The following is a 21110-nucleotide window of genomic DNA, read 5'->3' as shown; positions in this document are numbered from 1 at the left end:
GTTGAGGATTTTATCGACAATTGTAGGATACAAATTATCATTATTATTTATCTTTATAATGTATAAGTAGTAACTAAATATAAAGTACAGATTAAATGATCATTGTATATTAAATATTTTTTGCTAATATATATTTAATACTGGATTTAATTCTTTTGAACTTAGAAGGAAGTTAATGTAATAATGAACACAAAAAACTTAATATATTATGAAAATAATACGGTTTTGATGGCTGCCTACAATATTTATTTAAAGTTGATATTGAAAATAATATTTAGTAATGTTTGTCCTTTATCCACTAATAAAATGAAAATCATGTTACTATACAGACTTAGTCTTGAAGGGATCGTTGGCAAGAAGTTGAAAACTTATAATTTAAAAAATCTTGCCATTGAAATATTTCTTTTTAATTTCATTAGCATTTTAGGTCACAAATAATGAATACAAATTATGCTCATAGTATTTTACACATTCGCTTAGGACCTGTTCTAGGTAACTACGCAGAACTCAGTGCCAACTCACTGAACTCAATGAGGTGACAAAATGCTGCAAAATAATCTAAGAATAAACTCGGATCTTTTAGCAACAAAACCTTCAACACAGAGATTGAAAAGGAGTATTCGACTTTTTTTTCTGTTATATGGATTGTTAAAAGAAATATAAATAACATAAAATAAAATATACAAATGAAATAATATCTATGTATCTTTTAGTTGGCTAAAAAAACTGCCTGTTACTTACTACGGCTATAAATCGAAATCAAAACTTCATAAATATCATGTACTTTTTTTTATTTAAAAGTTTTCTACAATATTACCAATGAAATATATAAAAATGTAAGTCATGATTTATTTGTATTTTTTTAAATATTTTATATAACTCGTTAATAATATTGTTAAAGCGAATATGATATTCTAGAATCTAGACAATTTAAAAGAGCCTGTCTCTCTTTTGGGAGTGGACGTCCGGATGTAAGGAAGACCTACAACGAAAGGATGGACGTCCACCGTGTGTCTAGTTTTCCAATGATAAAAAAGAGATGTAGGAATTGAAGTTTCCAATTCCTGCGTACACTCTTCAAAGTGTGTCCTTTGGAATACCTAAACAGTGGCGGAGAGGACAAACCCTGAGAATCTCCTGCACCGAGCACCATCGTCAGGGATGAGTAGCCACTGACATTTATTTGTAAAGCAAAAGTCAGAAGCTATGGAATACAAATGATGAAAAGGAAAAAATAATCATCATATTTTTATTGCTGAAATATAGTTAATAGGTATTATTATCTATAATATCTTAACGGTTATGTGTATTTGTAGAGTTCAGAATATATAGTTAATGTAGATAATATAAAATTCATTACAAGGTTAGTTTTGTTGCTAGATAAATAGGTTGATTCAAAGAGTAAGACACACTTTATAATGGGTTCAATATTCCACTGAAATGACATATAAAATAAAAGAAAAACATAAAACGTACGTGCATTTCATATTCCTGTTGGCAGCTTCTGTCGTGTTTAATTAACTAGCTGCAACAATACGTCTGAAATAACGCTGTATACATTCCTCAACCGAAAATAAAAAAATGATAAAATGAAAATAGAAAAATATTTTTAGGACTAATTGTTTTACCTTTCAACTTTTAATATTATATAGGCGGTGCAAAGATTAAACAAAAACAAAGTGTATCAGAACAAGTTTTGCAATGTAAGAAGTACATATTGGAAAGTAAGATAGGCAAGATAACTTTGCCCTATAATGGTAAAAACTTTATCCAAATATTGTTAAAAGTTGGCGCTGCTATTTTTCGAGAACCAAATATGGAATACTATCTTCAACAAAATATAAACGGAATTTAAATGAGACATTTAAACATGAATAAAATAAAAAATTGTAATTTAACTTAAGAGCCTCAACGGTTGTGACGTTGTATATATCATTTTAGAAAAGCTTTATTGGCAGCTTTTGAAGGTGGACTTTTGATAAAGTTTTTGAACTAAACTTTCAAATAATGACCAATTTCCCGGGATAAATGTAATTCGAGAGTCTTTCTTACAAGAAAGTGAAGAAAACAGCTACAAATAAAAACGTGATATTGGAAAATGATATTACTATTACATTAAAAAGGCTATACATTTATTGTGTAACATAACTCCTCATTATAGTTCTATATCTATAATTAACTCAGCACCATCACGTTATAGTTTTTATCAGACAATGATAGTTCGTTACGCCTAGCTCGTTTTCAAAGAAATATTTTATTTTGTTAACCGCAAATTACAAATACGGACAGGTTTTATTGTTCTATCATATTTATTCTAATAAAATACATATAACATCTGTAATTGTTAGTTGAGGGTACCGTTAAATTATGACGATGTCTTAATTTAAATTGAAACGAATTTATATTTCTCCAAAATACCTCTAACATAATTCCGTAAGCGCGAACCATCCATGTGCTAGTATAGTATTCCACCAGTTTCCTGACATCGATATGGGTGCCGTATGGGACACTCATACTACTTGCAAACAAACTTATTTTTCTTGCAAACTTCCCCCAGAGAGGACGGGATCTCGTAAGAGATCCTTAAAGAAGAAAGAAGCTTCTGAAGAGTAACCAAAACTCTTATACTGTCCTCCCGACCAGGATATAGAGTGCAGGTGTGATGTTATTCTTTTTCAAGAAAGGTGATAATAATCCAGACAAACTCTAAAAGACAACGTCCTTATTTAAAAACTTATCGACCACTCTCCTTCTTGAAATATCTTGTCTACAAGTTATTCTCAAGAGTTGTTGTTGTTCTCAAGAGTTGTTATTCTCAAAATGCGTGAAATAATCTAAACGACCGAGTTGTATAACTAGCCCCTTGGAGTTTGTGGAATTTGAAACCACCTTTGGTTTGACACCATCGTAACCTAGGCTGGGCTGATTGTATGCCTAAAAACCTTTGAGATGTAGCGAATTGATTATATGAACTAAATATACTTATTAACCATTATACATTATGTAACCTACTTTTGTACCTATTTAATGTACGATCTATTGCAAATAAAGTCAGTATCTACTCGGCAGTTTCGGCTTTTATTCCTCTCTTAGGGCACCACACTACATGGCGACCCTGCCTAAAGTAGATTCACGCGCGCAAGTATTCTGATACCGTCCACCACCGCGTCGCCGACCAATTTTACATATATGGAGTGTGATTTATAAACAACGTGTTCTCATCACAATGCAATCGTCGGATAATGAAAGGAATTAAAACTTATAACAGTGACGCTAGTGTATTAAAAGTGTGCTTAGAAAATGGGGAAACAGTAGTCTAAAGAAGAGAACAAATTGATAGCACAAAATACAGCTGGGGGCACAAATGATGCACCAATTGAGGAGTTCCGATTTCATATGAAAACGTGGAGCATCCTGTTATGCGTGGTGGTACTCTGCCTAGTTTTGGGAGTCCTATATGGGTTATTTCGGATAAGTTGGAAATGTCATCTGAGGTAGATACGACAGGAATCTGAGCTGAACGCGAGCAGCAGCAGGGTGTGACAATTCTTTTTTCGATGGCGCCAGGCTTACCCCGATTTGAAGATCCATGACAGCAAAGTGTAAAAGTGTTAAAAAGGAAACAGGAAATTTGGCAGTTTAGCGACGGATTGAGAAATCGTAGAATTGGTACGATTATTACAGCTAAAAGATTTGAAAATTTTAAAGACGTTTCAGGCTGCAATCCACAAGGACATTCCAGGTTCAAATTCAACTGCTGAAGTGTTTACACTAAGAAGGCATAATAATAATCGTTTCCCTAAAAACACTTCCAGGCCGCTTTCTCATCAGAGCATTCCAAGAGGTACGACGGACGACAGTCGCAAACTCGGACAAGACAATTTGCCCAGCAGCCACAATCTCAGCCACTGGGAGCGCCCCAAGACAGAACGCCACATCGAGGTAGAACTTTTAATAATTATTCTAGGGTTATACACCATTCAAAGGACAGATTCGGGCAGTATTGACTGATGAGTCACAGCCTCAATCAAGTTCTTCCACTCAGAATTCGGAACATGAAAATGAATTTTATCGTGCCTAAAACATATAGTATTCTAGCTAGCGATAGTAGTTACTTCATAAAATTACTTTATAAAAACAGATACTCGTTTAACTGGCTCATAGATACGGGAGCTTCAATTTCAGCTATAAAACGTAAACATGTTTTAGATTTCGACATTCCAATTAACAAATAAAACATAACAATAAACGGTATAGGTGAAAAGTACAGGCTATCGGATATGTATGTTTACATTTGTCAGTACATGGGCAGTGTGTTAGTCATAAGTTTTATGTATTTGACACGTTATCTTGTGAATCGCACGGTATTTTAGGGCAAGACTTTTTTAGGAAAGTATGGAGCGGTAATTGATATGAAATATAATAGTCTATCTTTATGGATCAGTGAATCTAAACAAATATCTTTGCAATGAATAGACTCATGTAGTCATTTATTGTCGTTACCTGCCATATCAGAAACTATTCACTATATTAATACCAGTTTAACAGAGGAATGTGTGGTATTTACGAAAGAAGTGTGCGAGGGCATATTCGTAGCGAGTACTTTATTACATCCAATCAATGGAAAAATACCAGTTAAATTTTGAATTCAATATCAAAACATATAACTTTGTCTGAAATTAAATTTAATTTAGAAAATTTAAAGGGATATAATATTTAACTTTGATAAAATCGAGAAAAGTGCATCGTGTGTTAAAACACTCATGTCAAAATTACAGTTAATTAATTTAAATAAAGAGGAAAGGATTAATATAGAAAGTTTATGTGCGAAGTACCCCAATATCTTTTATTTGGAAGGAGACAAGTTATCAACCACTGATATTTATCAACACTCAATTCAAGTAAAATCGGATATACAGCCAATTTTTTCAAAACCTTATCGATTGCTTCATGCTTTAAAAAATGAAATTAAAAAACAAATTGATGAAATTTTGAAAGAAAATACTATTGAGCCATGTCAAATTGAATGGTCGGGTCCAATCTTGTTGGTGCCAAAAAAAAGTGACCAAAACGGAATCAAAAAATGGCGTTTGGTCTTAGATTACAGAAAACTTAATAACAGTATACATAATGATAAATTGCCTCTGCCAAATATAACAAAAAATTTAGATTCCTTATCTGGTTGCATGTATTTTTCTCATTTAGATTTACATCAACGTTATTATAATGTAAGCTTAGACCCAGACAGTCGCAAGTATACTGCTTTTTGTTCCGGACAGTTTCAGATGACTAGAATGCTTATATGTTTAAAGACTAGTCCTAGTTCATTTTCACGTATGATGACTATGGCAATGTTTGGTGCACCAAGATGATTTAGTTTGTTATAGTAGAGACTTACCTAGTCCTATTAAGAATTTGCAATCCTTTTTTGAAAGATTACGTAAAGTTAATCCGAAGTTAATTTCTCAGAAGTGTATTTTCTTAGAGAATAAACTACTTTACTTGGGTCATATTGTGTCAGCAGAGGGTGTTATACCAGATACTGATAAAATACAAGTTGTTAAAGACTACCCAGTTCCTACTAAAGTTGACGAAATCAAAACATTCGTTGCCTTTGTAAATTATTACAGGAAATTTATTCCTAACTTTGCTACAAAAGCACATCCATAATAAATAATTTGTGTTGGAAAAATGTTACATTTAAATGGGATGAGAAATGCCAAAAATCATTTGAACAATGGAAACAAAATTTAATATCCCATCCTGTATTGCAATACCCCAATTTTTCGGAGTCTAATTAATTTATTTTACAAACAGATCCATCAGAATATGGGGTAGGTGCAGTTTTATGCAACAGCGACGGCAGGCCTGTAGCCTATGCTAGTCGTAGTCTTAACAAAGAAGAAAAAAGATACCCAACGATTGAACAAGAACTGCTTGCAATTGTATGGGCCGTGAAGCATTTTCGTCCATTTTTGTATGGTAGGACATTCAAAATTTAGACCGATCATAAGCCACTTATCTATTTACTTGGAATACAGGACCCAACTAGCCGTATAATTAAATTTAGTTTAACATTAGAAGAATATGATTTTGTACTTGAATATTTGAGAGGGAAGAATAATTCTGCAGCTGACGCACTTTCACGTTTGCATTTAACTTCTGAAGACTTGAAAGAGATGAATCAAACGGTGATGAATGTAATGACGCGGGACCAGATGGCTAAGCAAAAACGGAATGCTATTATTTCTAAAAACGGTTGGCCTGATCAACCAAAAGTTGTAGAAGTACGTAGCAAACCGAAATATTTCACGGGATAACGTTTCATAAGCGCTTATGAATTAAATCGATATCGTAAATTGAAAGAGATAACGCATGAGAAGGGATGTTTGAGTTATGTGCCCTCAATGAATACAATTTTTATTAATTTAGCTTCTCGACCGCAACTATCGCCAGGCGAATTTGTGAGAGAGCAGAATATATTTTGTGAGAAAATAAATAAAAAGGAAGTACACTTTATTAACACTGAGAAAAATAATACATTTTTGGAAAAATGTATAAATGAAATAAATAACATAAGTAATTGGTCCGGACCACGTATATATATTTTAAGAGGAACAAAGAGAATAACTGATAAAGACAATAGGTGTGTAATTTTAAACGATTTTCATATATTACCCACAAGTGGCCATGCCGGCATAAGACGAATGGTAAATAATATAAAGAAATATTATTTTTGGCCAAAATTAGAAGCTGATGTTACAGAATTTATAAAAAGATGTGACAAATGTCAAAAACAAAAACATTCCTCACATTATACTAAAAAACCTATGACAATAAGTTCAACGGCAACTTTGTCGTTTGAGAAGATATACTTAGATATAGTAGGGCCGTTAGACAGAGATAACAATAATTATGTATAAATTTTAACTATACAATGTGAATTGAGTAAGTATATTGAGGTAAGTTTTTATGTATTTCTTTTTTCAATTTACATGTCATAAATAAAGAAAAAGTGATATTATTAATAATGTCACAAACTTCTTTGATACACTTTTTTATACTTTATGGATTTCTCTTTTTAGAGTAGATTTAAAAGAAATTAAAAAAATCGTTGTTATTGTAAGCAACTACTACTCGTATATACTCGTATATGTAATGACACTATAAATCTAAGGACCAGAAAGTAATTTGTTTGATCATGGATTATTATTATTTGGCAGTTCATTTGGTAGTTCAATGGTCTATCAAAAGTATTTTTAATGTAGTTGTGACTTTTACTTTTATATTATAGTAAAGTTTTAGTTTTTTTTTACAATTGGTAGGTGCAAATAGAAGAAAAGCATATCCAGCATTATATGCTCTTTGGGTTTTACACGGGTTGTAACGCAACAGTTTTTACCAAAAACATGTGAGCTTGCATTTTGTTTCCATATATTTCAACACCATGGCACAAGTTCTGTAATAACTTGTTCTATTTTGAAGGTCGCTCTATTTATGACTTTGCAAATATGTGTTGAGCGAAGCGAGCGGAACGCTTTACTGTCCAAACTGGTCATTCATCTACGTAGAAGATCTCGCAAACCGAATATCCAATGGAGTATGGTTTTCATTTTTTTGTGCTAGTTGTTTAATATTTTATTAAGTACTCAAGTATTTACTAAAATGTTTTCTATTATGCATACGTTTCAGTATTTTTTTTATGAGAAAGGTGGCAAACGAGTAGACAGCCTACTTGATGGGGAGTAGTGACCGTCGCCCATGGACATCCGAAACATAGATGTTGCGGATGCGTTGCCAACCTTGATTGTTAAGGATAAGGGAGGGATGGGAGTAAAGAAATGGCAGGGAAGGGTGGAAACAGGTAAAGGGCAATCGGCTCTCACACTCATCAGACGAGACGTACCCACTAAAGGCTACATACATCACGCCTGTAAAGAGGGTGGTACCGCAACGGTCGAGCCAGCCCACGTTCGAGCTGTAGTAACTTGAACACACCTAGGCTCTACCACCTAAAAAGATTCTCTACAGAATGTAAATTTTCAGGTTCCAGAAATCCTTTGACAATCAAAGACCTTTCTCTGGTTTCAAAAGTGTAAAGTTTTTTAATGAAGACTGCCGTTGCTTAAGATTTTTTTTTTGTTTTGAAATTCAAATTAATCAAATCATTGTCATCGGTTGTGAATGTTACATTGATTTATTTGGAGGAGATTTAATCCTCACTGTCACTCCATGATTTCAAAGAACAGAGTGTTTACCGCCACTTGGGATTCAGCGTAGCCGTTTTAGGGGTGATCTTGTCTTTTCCGACTCCAACCCTTCCTTTTTACATTTTCGGGCTGGACATCAACAAAAGCTTCATTATTCAACTGCAGTAGATGTACATAAATTTAAAAAATCGAACCACACGAGCGAGTCGTCGTCGTCGAACCTCAGTAAGATGTAATGTGGTGCCCTAAGAGAGGAATGAAAGCCGAGACTGCCGAGTAGATACTGACTTTATTTGCAATAGATCGTACATTAAATAGGTACAAAAGTAGATTAACATAATATATAATGGTTAATAAGTATATTAAGTTAATATAATCTATTCACTACATCTCATCTCCACCACAATAAAAAAATAAAATAAACACTAGAATTTATTTTATTTTAGCTTATACTACGAATGTAATATGGAATAATGTTATATTATAATTATTGTCTTTACAAGTATTTAATACATAAACTTTTAAAAAAATTTCATTTTCATTTTCTATTAAAATCAAATCATTCTGTTTATATGTCACAGGGTTTATATTTCGATCATACTTATCTTTTCTTTTTAATTAACTAGCTAATAAATTTTCTCTCGCCTCTTGTTGTGACGTTTATAATCTGAATTTGAGTTCTAAAGGATAATTTTCAAAATTGTACAACGGAACAACTTGTGCTGATTGCAAATTAGATGGTAAAGTACATTTTTTCCGGACACCAACTCATAGGGAGTAAACTTAGTCTCTATATGCACTGCAGTGTTGTAGAAAAACACCAAAATGGAAGCCACATGCTCCAAGCTTCTGGGTGATTTTCTGTCTGTATTCGCAAATGTTTGATGTTTGTGAGAATTGTCTAAGGTACCTTTCATAATAAAATTGTAAAAAAAGATTATTCAGACTTTTTTGTAACACCTTATTCAAAACTATTGCTACTGAGCTAACTATGAACCGTTTATTAAATCTAAACAGAGGAATTTTGTAAGTGTGACGTAAGTATTGCTACACCGGCAAACCGACTTTACCGGTAGATTGCGATTAAGGAGTATTTCTTTCTAAAAATCTCCTGAAACGAACCCATTGAAAATTTGAAAATTTTAACATTGTATTTGTAGTTTTGTGTTTGAGACAGTAAGTTAATTCCGGTACAAAAGCTTTGATTTTTGTTAATACCGCTGTCAAGGACTATAAAATTTGTGAGTATACCTCAGTGTTAATCATATGGAGCTACAAGTTCCTTAAGACAATGCCTTTTGGTAGTCGTTGTGTTGACAATGCTTCTAAATAGAGTCATATATACATTTTTTTAAGAAAATATATATTTTGAGACTAATACCAATGCCGTATTAGGGTGCCAGTAAAAAAGAGTTTGACTGAGGATAGTTACCAGTTTTACATATGTACAAACAAAGAACAAATAATGAACCCAGCAACGTGAACTATGATGCTGATTTGGAATGGAAAACTAAAAGTTTGTTTAATAGAATTGCGTCATAGTTACATACAGTACGTATAGTTTGTGTCCTTAAACTTTTAGTCCTCTGCTTAAATTTTAAGTCTTTCTTTTTAAAGACTTTTTTGAAAAAGAAAAATATACTCGTATGTAAAAAGGGAAGGATCTTTTTTTAAATATAAAACTTATATCTTCGTATATTACTATGATACCAATTAAACACAATATCTGCATATCTAAATAACTTAATTTATTAATATTCCATTGATCTTCATTTAAAGTACATCTTTTGCAACTTGCATGCACAAAAATTAATAGAGCAAAACAACAGCTAATATCAATAACAACTGTGCACTGATATCATACAGATTTATTACGCGCCATAAACTTGATTTCATTCACACTTAGCAAAACAATAAGGGGAAACCGATTCAATGGACATTACTGGATGTCTGCTGGTGTCTGATATTTATGAGTTTCGTGCTTGTTTGAAATACTACTTGTTTAAAACGTTTTTAGTTTATTTTACCTCTTATATTTATTTTTTTATTGAAGTTCATTGAATGTATTATAAATAATTTATGATATATAATTAATATGTCAGTTTATTTTTTATATACAATTATGTTAAAGAAATTTTTAGGATCCACAAAAATATATCAAAGGTAAAGTTAGTTTTTATAAATTTATTATTGCTTTGTTTATCTTGCTAGGTGCTTCTAATTTAAGTCAGATTTGTGATGTAAATTATTCCCAACCGATAAAGAGATTTTATTAGGACCATGAGCTCATAATTCATGTTGGATGTCTAGATACCGTTGTGATATTTATTGGACCAATATTTTTTTGTGATTTAATTTAAAAATATTCTCTCGTCCCCCATAACACACTTCCTTTCACAACATAGTCTACGAAGTAACTGGTAATTCAAATCAAGATATCACAATAGATTTTATTAATTATGTATGTAATTGCATTTATTATTTAACAGACAGCAGGTATCGACAGCAGAAATTTTCAGTCATAAATAAACTCAATCATAAGTTAAATATTTAACTTACCTATACCTGGCAAATCAGCAGTAATATTTATGACAAGAAGGTTAGGTAAATCTTAATAGGCCTTAAGTCAAAACTATATGTACTCGTATTTCAACTTCAAAAAATTTTACGGAATTGAATGTCATTTCAAATAATATGCTAGGAGGAAAGGAAAACAAAAAGAGATACTAAAAAAACGAAAAAAGAATAGGAGAGGAAAACTTTTATTGTAATTTACTACGAGCCATATTTCATTATTATATTATTACTCACAATTTATATTGGTTGAACATTTTGTTATGGTATATTAACCGTCACTTATCCTTATATAGATGAAGTAACAATACTTCAAAGTGATCACCAGTTTATTGTTACCAGATACGATTAAGGGAAAAGGCAGAATTTATACTCATGTTCATTGGTTCTAATTCAAACTAATACAGAAGGAAACGAAAAAGACCTTTTTTGCAGTAAAAGTAAAATTAAAAGGAGTTGGTGTTATTTGGATTCGATATATATCAATACTCAACTTACAAGAATTTAAAGTACCACATCAGTTGTTATAAAATTGGTTTACTCAAATAGCGAATAAACACCTTCTTTATAAATTTCATTTTTGAAAAAGTTGTATAATCATAAGTTATTATTTTTCGAGCACCAATTTGATGTCGTTTAATTTTTTCTTAATTATTAATTAGTTCGTTGTGTAATTTTTTACTTACACTGGTCTTATAACGGTTATTTTAAATATATTCAAAAGAAATGTTCGCTGCAAGATATGTACAAAATATTGAATAATAACTTAAAAGAGAATATTTAAAATTGTAATATTCATCATTGATCAAAATCTCAAAAGTCTAACAAAATGTCTCATGCGAACTTGGCTATGTGATAGCTTTAGCATGAATGCTATAAAAAAACCACATGGGTTAGCGAAGACTTTTATATATGAAACACACAAAAGAAAATACTTATATTACCCTATTTTCTTATTAGATTCAAGTTTGAGATATAAGTTTATAATGACAAGTAATTTCATGTTTTTTTAAAGCATTATAATATTATGTGACTAGCTTAATGGCAATTTTTATTTTTTACGTATTACCGTTAATACAAAATATAATTATTAAAAGAACATAACATGTCATTGGTAATGCAAAGTTACTTTTGGAAAACCTTTTGTAAAAACGAAATTTCCTGGGAGCGTCACTAATCATATGATTTAAATGTTTATATATATTTATGTAGCTCTCGCATCAAAGACCAATTAAGTATTTTAAAGATTTCAAACAATAATTTTGTATAATTCAAACTAATAAACATAAAGTGTGATATAGATCTCGAATTAATTTCTTGTTATTTATTTTATGATTAAGGTTTCATGAGAGATGGAAGCAGAATAATCATTTTAATTGACAAAGAAGCTCTTTACATTTGCAAAAATAAAGTCATTGGTGCCATTTGGTGTTCTCATGTTAGTAATGACACAAGATAGTGAAAAGAGTCAATTTATACTACCGAAAAAAAGCACATGTGAAGCGTATACTTGGCAATTCTCTGTAAGCAAAATTTTATTCGATTGCTAGAAATTATAGAACACAGACCAGTGTAATTTGGAATGAAAACCGCTGTAAACATTAAAAGAAAAAAGCTGTCTAAACAGCATACCTAACTTATATGTTGTTTCTGCAAGGTTCATAAGTGATTTAAAAAAATATTTAAACATAAAAACTCGAAGGACCTTTAGGCACGAGTAATAACAGATGCGATCAATGAGGGTGAATTAGGTGAGCGACAACTTCGGAATCCGGGAACATATAAGAAGCAAAGTAAATAAGTCAAGACATTTCGGTATAGGTTTACTAAATGCTGTAATTTTACTTCCAAATAAATGATTTTTGAAGCGCTAAATATCAACATCTCATAATACCTACCACTCATAGTCACCCTTCTTAAATACAAAATTACACATTTTTGTTTCCTTTAAATAATACGACTTATTCTATTATTATCCAGGATTATATCGTAAAGATTTAAACGATTTTCATTTAAAACAAATGAAAATTTTTAAAAGTTTCATTATTCATTTTTTTTCTGAGATGCCAGTAGTATACTGCCAGTTACTTCTTAATAACTAAATGGAAACTTCTAAATACATGAGCAAACACATATCAATTAAATCCAATGTGCCGTTAATTACCGAAATGGTTACATAATTACAATTAAATGTTTCAGTTTAACATCAGCTTGCATACATGTTTTGCATTAGTTTTGTATTTATTGATTGTAAGCCCGGAACTTTGAAGTTTACTGAAAAAAAATATCATAACTGTGCTACACTAATGGTTAAGTTAAACTGGTTTTGCCACTACAACTGTTATAATTTTTGCTATCTAGCAAATTATTGGAATAAAAGCATTTTCAGAAAAAATAACGAGGCTTGATTTTAATCAAATGAGATACATTTTAAGTAAAAAATAAGAAATAGTTGACACAATGTCATGTTAGAACAAGTTACGATGAAAATAATTTTTTTACGGAAGGGAATCTCTGTTTTATGAGTTTTATGCTATTTAAGATTATGTTGAAAGCATGAAAAATCATGCACATATACCTCCGCAGAAAGGGTTAAGTTCCTAATATCAATATGGAAACAAAGGTTACATGTAGTGATGTATGATTGTGAGCTATTTATGATAATTAAACACATGAATATCCGAAACAAGTCTTAAAACTCCTAATTTAAGTAATAAATATTAATTTTCATCTAGGTTTGTAGAAATAAAACAAAATTTTATGATATAAGATTTATGATTCCGTTTTATTTATTCCTGGAATTAATATGCACATAGTTTTTACATCCAAATAAAAAATATATGTTGTATTTGTTTAAAGTCAGAAAAGTACCATATTTTTTTATGATTTCTCAAAATTTTTACGATCAAATAAATATTTATTAATTTGATGATAAAATAAAAATGAAGACTTCCTTTTATCGTATTAAAGAAAGACAAGATGCGTTTTAAGGAGTGTACGAAATGAAATCATAAACTTATTCTGAGCAAAATTTTACTGTAATTACGAATTTTATTGTGTGATGAAATTCATCACTTAAAACTTGCATGGTTTAGAGTTTTTCACAAAAATTTAAAAGGGTGACCATCTCTGGCAACAACAATTGTCAATTGCTTTGATCTACCAATTAGAATTCTAGACAAAGGAAAAATAAAAACATCGTATTCTCATTTATACTATTCTATTCGTTTTGACAACCACATACAATGACTAATGAAGTCAGACATCAACAATAAGTTCCGTTTCAAATAAAATAACATTTTTTAATGAACTAATATAATATTATTATAATATACATGCAGGTTTATTAAAGTCTCAGCGAAAAATAAAAGTTAATATTCTATGTATAATGGCCACCTTTTGCTTTTGCACGAACTTTCAATCTGTTTGGCCCCAAATCTATGGATTACCACTCAGTTTCCAAGAGAAATTCCGCCACAGCATGCTCCAAAAAATTTTAAGACACAATGGCATACAATTGTTTACAGCAGACCGTGTAGTCTAAAATTGAATTTTATTTGAAGTTTAAAGCGTTGGACTCTGAGATAGATAAGGGCCACTCTGCAGTTCTTATAAAGTCCGCAACGTTAGTATCAAGCCAGGTAGCTTCAAAAGAAATCAAGGTAGTATGTGCCTTTTAGGGAGGAGCAGAGTCCTGATAGGAAGTTCATGGTATATTTTAAAAACTATATTGCTGACTCGAATCATAAAATTAATCAACACTTAAATAAACCTAATATTTTTTGGATTATACTACACGTATTTTATTATTTTTAAAGACTACAAACTCCTGATGTTTCGATTACTTTATAGCAACCGTGATCACGGGCAGATGAGATGTGGATGTCTGTCAGTTGGCCTGTTATTTATTATGTACCGGCCACGATTTCTTATTTTTCTGGCGTACCGCTCTGGATGCCGGCAGAATGCGCTTGCCGTGTAATTCTGTCGTAGTATAATCCGAAAAATATTAGTTTTATTCAAATGAATACCCGCGAAAGTCTTAAATCTCATTAACTAATACTGTATTTTGATATATTTGGTTAATGTTTTCATTCCTTTTCACAAAAGTTTTGTTTTGTGACTCCTTGATAAGTCCTACCTTTCTGGGCCTTTCACCTACGAATCGCGACAAAAAGCATTTTGATCGATCCACTTTCTTTGGGCATGTCCTGTATATCAATGATAAGCACTGAACTTCCAAACTTGTTTTCTAATACGCGATAAAGCCCTAGCGGGAATCTTTATTTCTCGTGATAACATTTTCTGCTTCCTAATGGGGTTTCGACGGATTCTGGTTTTAGCAACATTAATAGTCTTTGTTGTTTTAACAGCATGCGGCCGCCCCGATCTGTTTTGGTCGCTAACAAAAAAATTCTTGTTGTATCTATCGATAATACTATTTACGAACATGTGACTTATACCAAACTTTTGAAGTGTCTGGTATATGACAAATGGCTTCATATCCCTTTTGTGAAAGGAGATCACTGCAATCGTATTATCTTAAATACCCCATTTCATGAGATGAAATCTCTTAGCATTCAATAGATTCAGGGTGCGGGTGCCGGGTCAATCGCGTTGCAGGGAAAGGAGCTTTAATAGTGCCTGGCACTTGCGACCCTGGAGTAGGTTTAAAGAGCCCCTATATAACGCGTATTAAATGCTCATCTCCACTGTCCAAGCTCCTCTCTCTACTTAACCAAATTTGAAAAGAACCTACTAGGGCTGCCTTCGATGTACGTCACAAGAATGAATTGATATTAGTTCTGGACAGGCCCAAGTAGGTTGTAGAGAGATTTAGCCGTTATACCTCTCGCTCCCACTTCTACTGCGTACTAATCCACGACGAACCTATTTACAGTGAGTTCCTTAGTAAGCTCGTAATTTATATTGACCTTGATGGAATGGTCGTTGGGAATGTTGGTTTCCGAAGGAAGCGTAAGCTCTATTATCACAACGCGCTTTAAAATTCGCGAATGCATAAATATGTCTGGTCTGGAGGCCGACGCACAAATATCCTCTGGGATTTTGTATTGTTTCTCACAAGTATCCATCACTTGATAATAACCACGAAATTTTATAATAACCACGAAAAATTATGAGAACTGGCACAACGTCGAAAAAATTTTTTTTAAAGACACGTGTCCCAAATTATGAAATATCTGCAATGATGCTGAAATGAAAATAAAAATTCTTCAGAACATCATTTAGAAGACAACTGGTAATTTTTTACCACATTTAACTCATGCCCACACCTGAAGATCCCAAACCAGCGCATATTTTTGGTAAAAGACCGTATAATTGGCCAACAATATAGATACTACCATCAAAGTCATGCCGCCAATCGAATTATTATTTTGTCTGATTATAATTTCAAGGCCTTGTTCTACTTTCACCCATCTTATTAATCTGTTTCAAATAGATCTCGCAAATAGCAAAGGTCCAATTCTAACTTACAGGTTTTCGCGGTGCATACTCGTCCTCTCGCTCAGAGTACACGTCTCTAATATATTAGGTTCGTACTTTAATCTTGCCTCCCATCTTTTCCCAGTCCATTCTCACCAACTAGAGACTAATTAGCCTTACTTGCTTTTTGACAACAAATCAGATTCTATAACCTATAGATTTGACACACCTTACTTCGGTTGTTTATGCTTCTTGTTTTTCCATCAAAAATTTCAATTTAATTATTTTGTGCATTCGTTCTTAAGTCGTTGTATGATTATATTACCGATGGGTGTGTGCCAGCAAGTACGTTTGCACATTCCAAGATTAATATTAAGCTATAATATTATATTAACAATAATTTTTACTATTTAAGACAAATTCCACTATTTTCATTTACTAACACTTACAAAAAACTTAGCTGAATAATTGCATGAACTAACTCCTTACCATCGAGTATAAAATAATGCAAGTTTTATTCTTTGTTTATATTTTACAGAACTTAGTAAGTAGACTTGAATTTAAGTGTTGAATTTTCAAACTATATTTTGGTGCAACGTTTTCATATAGACAGTCTATAATGTATGAAGTGACTAATCAACAAAAGCTTTATTTCTTCAATTAGGTATGTCAGTTGCTTTAAAAAATTAAAGACTTAAAAAAATTTAAAATTATATTATATGCGTATTAAACTGTAGTGTTCTATGTAGTTATTAATCATTTTATTTAAATGGTTCCAATACTACAGTAAAAATCATTTAATTTTTATTTTGCAACGTTTAGTTTATAGCTTTAGTGCTGTTAGGTTTTGTATTTTAATAACTTCATGATCAAGCCACATCACTCTTAACACAAACGCTTAATCAAGTTTGCTCACTAAACACGTCGTTAACGAGCGGTTGAAGTATTATGGTATCATATTGATAACTTTATAGCCGATATTTAAACGCAGCTCGCATAATTAATTATGATACCTTTAATATGTACATATCATAATACATTATATTATCTGAAAATATTTATAAATCATAGACATCGCATTGAAAATTAGTACGCAGAAGTGAGATAGGGCTGGTTATTTCTCCAGACAAGCAGTGGATCGATGAAGCCGAAACTTGTTGACCGATGCATTGATGATTTAAAAAATCTGGTAGTTAACAGCTGGATGAATCCTGCCCAGGTCCGGAACCTTTCACGTATTTTCAGGAAGGCACAAATTCAGTATTTGATGGCGTGAAACTGATTTGATTGAAATGGAGGGAAAAATGTATTTGCAGTATTACCTTTGAATAGTATTATCGTACTGAACGGAATTTCTGCAATATACGAGAACTTACTTCAAAACCAATTAAGTAGTTTTCCGTATTGATAAATAGTCAGAAAATGAATAACAATTTTCTGATGTGAAATAGTAGTTGGCCTTTAAATAAATTTTCTTTTTTTTACGATTTTCTCCAATAATACCGGGAATATTTGACTGATACTTGGCTTTTTTCCCATTTATAGATTTATATATGGTTTGCATTTGTTCATATTCAATTATAGGAGTACTATATATTACGACATTCCATTAATTGCTTTTTCATACATTCCATAAATTACTCATTACCAAATTAGGATAAAAAATTAGGTTCAACCGTATTCTTAACATTTTATTGGACTATAAATAAAAACATGATGTTATTGACTTGCTAAGAAAAAGTTAAAAGTATCGGAATGATACAGAACTGGTCAATGTTATATCGGCACAATATTTTCATGAAATTAGATTATTGAAAAATAATTCTCAATACAAATATATAGCAAGTTAGTGAGTATAACAGTAAAGCACAACTGAATCATATGTTACAGTATTATTCGTTAATCGCTTGTCTACTACATAATTCTTGCCTGTGAAAGATGACCTTCAATTGATCGCATTCCTATTTTTTTCTTTTCTTCAATTGATTAAAAAGGTGCTTATTTTTAATGACTTCTTTTTCACAATTATTTTTGTTAATAAATTACTGTAAACAATTTAAAAATATATTATATATAAAGTAAATGAAGAATGCAAAAGTAATTTTACAATAGGAGAGCGCCGCCAACAACGTGAACACTGTCCAAATATTTTCTAACGCACGCCCAAAAGCTGTTTTCTCACTTGATTTCGGAGTAGTGAGAGGGAGGTACGCGTTGGGGTAGAAAGAGAAAATCGATATACGATTTTTCACCGCAAGATACATTGAGAAAGCGAGACGGAAACAAAACATGGTACTCCATTGGACTTCATCTAAAGAGAAGTATCTTCACGTGACAGAAACGTTACAAATATAAAATGTAAAATACCGAATATTTAATTGGACAAAATTAAGAAACAAAATTAATATCTTAATTAAATTTACTAATGGACTATTTACTTACCAACAGCAATTTTTTCAACGGCAAAAGATTGTCCCGAAACTACAGCAAGAAACGATAACAATAAGCCGGCAACGAACACAGTTTTGTGGTTATCCTCCATTTTCCCTCTTTTCTATGTTAATCTTTTTAATGTATTCTTGACTGCCTTTCTCACATGCTAATTTACTTGATTGGCGTGATATACAAGCTATTTAAAGATATATTAACTGATATTGTTTTCGGATGCTGTGTGCAAACCTATGACTTAGGGGCGACTGATTGCTCGTCGGGACGGGCTGTAGCATGGGACGCGGGGGGCGCCCCCACCGCTACGCTATTCGGGATATACGCCTACCGTAATATACTTTGTTAATGGTTTAATTTTTTTATAATTATCTTTAATATTTGGAAATAATTTTATACGTTCAACGATATTTTTTGATCTTAGTATGAAAGTTAATAAAAAAATTGTAGAAGTAATATAATGTTTTTAACAACTTATTTCACCACTGAAATATACTCTTGGCTTTAAGTTCTGACTTAATTTCTATTCCTTTTAATTTTCTACATTAAACATAATTTACCAAATTAATTTAATAAGAGTACATTACCATGAACTTCCTATAATAACTAGATTGAGTACACAATATGTATGTATGACGATGCGTATAGCTTGTTGTAATTTCTGTATTGCTCATTATTTTAAACTAAATTGTTAGTATTGTGTTTATGACTATTTATTTGCGTTAACACAATACTATCCAGACTGTAAACTACTCTATTTCTAGATTAAAGCTAAAAGATATTTAACTTTGCCTAATTTCGTCTTTAGAAACACAAAATTTACATTTTACGCACTCCAAACTACGACTGCGCCAAAGTTGTTTCCGTTCGCGAGATAGGAATCAAAGTTGCCAAAATTTGCAATGTAAATATCTTTTTATTTTGTCTTTGAACTCACAGAGATCAATTCAATTTGTCTAAAAAATGTAAGTATATTTTAACGGATCTCATAGTCATCTGAAATGAAAGTGGAGATTTAATAATCAAATGTATTTTTTTGCCTAATTTACAAATGACATTTGAAGTATCTTGATAAAAAATATACGAGTATAATTATATACTCATAGATCAACAAAAAAAAAAGAAAAGCGAGATATGCCAGGCCGTTTAAAAAAAATCAATTATGATCCTATTTTTGTTTGATCCGGTTAAGAAGTAAATTAACTTTTTATTTTCTTGGCCTACAGAACCAAAATTATTTTACTTAAAAATTATATTCTATATACAAATTTTCTTCGTACGTGGAGGAAATCTTGTAAGTATTGGCGTTAATGTGAAAACAACCAAGAAAACAAATTGAAGTTTCTAAACATTGCAAACTAGTAACAAATTAAATTCATCTAGGCTTTGTTGAGTTTTTTATTATATTTCCCCATTTTTAGTTTTCAAATAATTTATTCGCAGATAATTTTTAAACCTAAAACGCTCACACATATTGAATAAACCAAATGTTGTCGGTCATTTCTTAAATATCAGAGTTTTTTTTTATGAAGAGATTGTCATCTTAATTAAAATGAAGTCACCTATCTCAAGTAGACTTTTAAGAACTTTATGTTTCGTAGAAAATATGAACGATGCTATTCCTTATCAAACAATGGCCATAAATAATATTAATATTTGACATAAATAAAATAAAATATTTATAAATTTATGTCTAGTCTTTCTTATAAAAAATATATTTTTGAAGTTGTTTGTAAAGGTTTCATTCTTCTTTTATAAATTCTCTGATTATACCTAACTGATACTGTTTAACTAACATACTAAATATATTAATTTCACATATGATGCAATACATTTAATTTTATGGAAACAAAATTAAAGTAGTAATAAATATTCGAACAAGAAAGTTTGTAAAACGGGCAAAAGATGTAAATTCTTAAAGAACTTCCGTATTCCCTTAAGTTTTGTTTTCGTTTAATCTTCATAGATATATTTCATACATTAGGTGAAGGCAGCAACTTGCTATAATATTATCTGGATGGTAAGGAATAGTAAAAAAAAATATGTTACCAATGTTACGGCGAAATAAACAACAATCTGGGCCAGAATTTGGTTTTCAAAAATTGGTTATCATATTAAAGTTAGCTTTATAGTTTTAACTGGTTTCAGTGCATTCCATAAAATGATTGTGCAATTTCCTAAATATTTAATTACAATAGTTACATTTTGTGTAAGTATGCGTATGTTGTATAGTTTTCTAGCTGGAAATAAGCTGAAAGTATTGTAATGTCCTAAAATAAGATGCCAACAATTTAAAATTTTTTAATATCTCACACTATTTTATATTAAGAATCTTAAAAATATTTTAATATTTCCTTTTTGCTTTTGCCATTAAATGCAATGAATATCAGTTTCTTTAGAATTAAGAATTGATTTTGGAAGTGTACGTTCTCTTCA

General features: G+C 31.2%; 1 protein-coding gene across 2 annotated transcripts in view; it reads right to left on the bottom strand.

Moving 5' to 3' along the window:
* Positions 1-18913, bottom strand: part of LOC116777877 (glutamate receptor 1-like) — a 71688-nt gene extending 52775 nt beyond the window's left edge. For both annotated transcript variants that reach the window (XM_032671646.2, XM_032671645.2), the window contains exon 1: positions 18672-18913. In XM_032671646.2, coding sequence (XP_032527537.1) covers positions 18672-18771 — 100 coding nt within the window. In that variant the 5' untranslated portion in view covers positions 18772-18913. The remainder of the gene's footprint in view (positions 1-18671) is intronic.
* Positions 18914-21110: the final 2197 nt, after the last annotated feature.

This window comes from Danaus plexippus, chromosome Z, assembly GCF_018135715.1.
Source record: "Danaus plexippus chromosome Z, MEX_DaPlex, whole genome shotgun sequence".
Taxonomy (NCBI): Eukaryota; Metazoa; Arthropoda; class Insecta; order Lepidoptera; family Nymphalidae; genus Danaus; species Danaus plexippus.
Note: the sequence above shows the minus strand (reverse complement) of the source record. Positions and strands in the feature narration are given on the sequence as shown.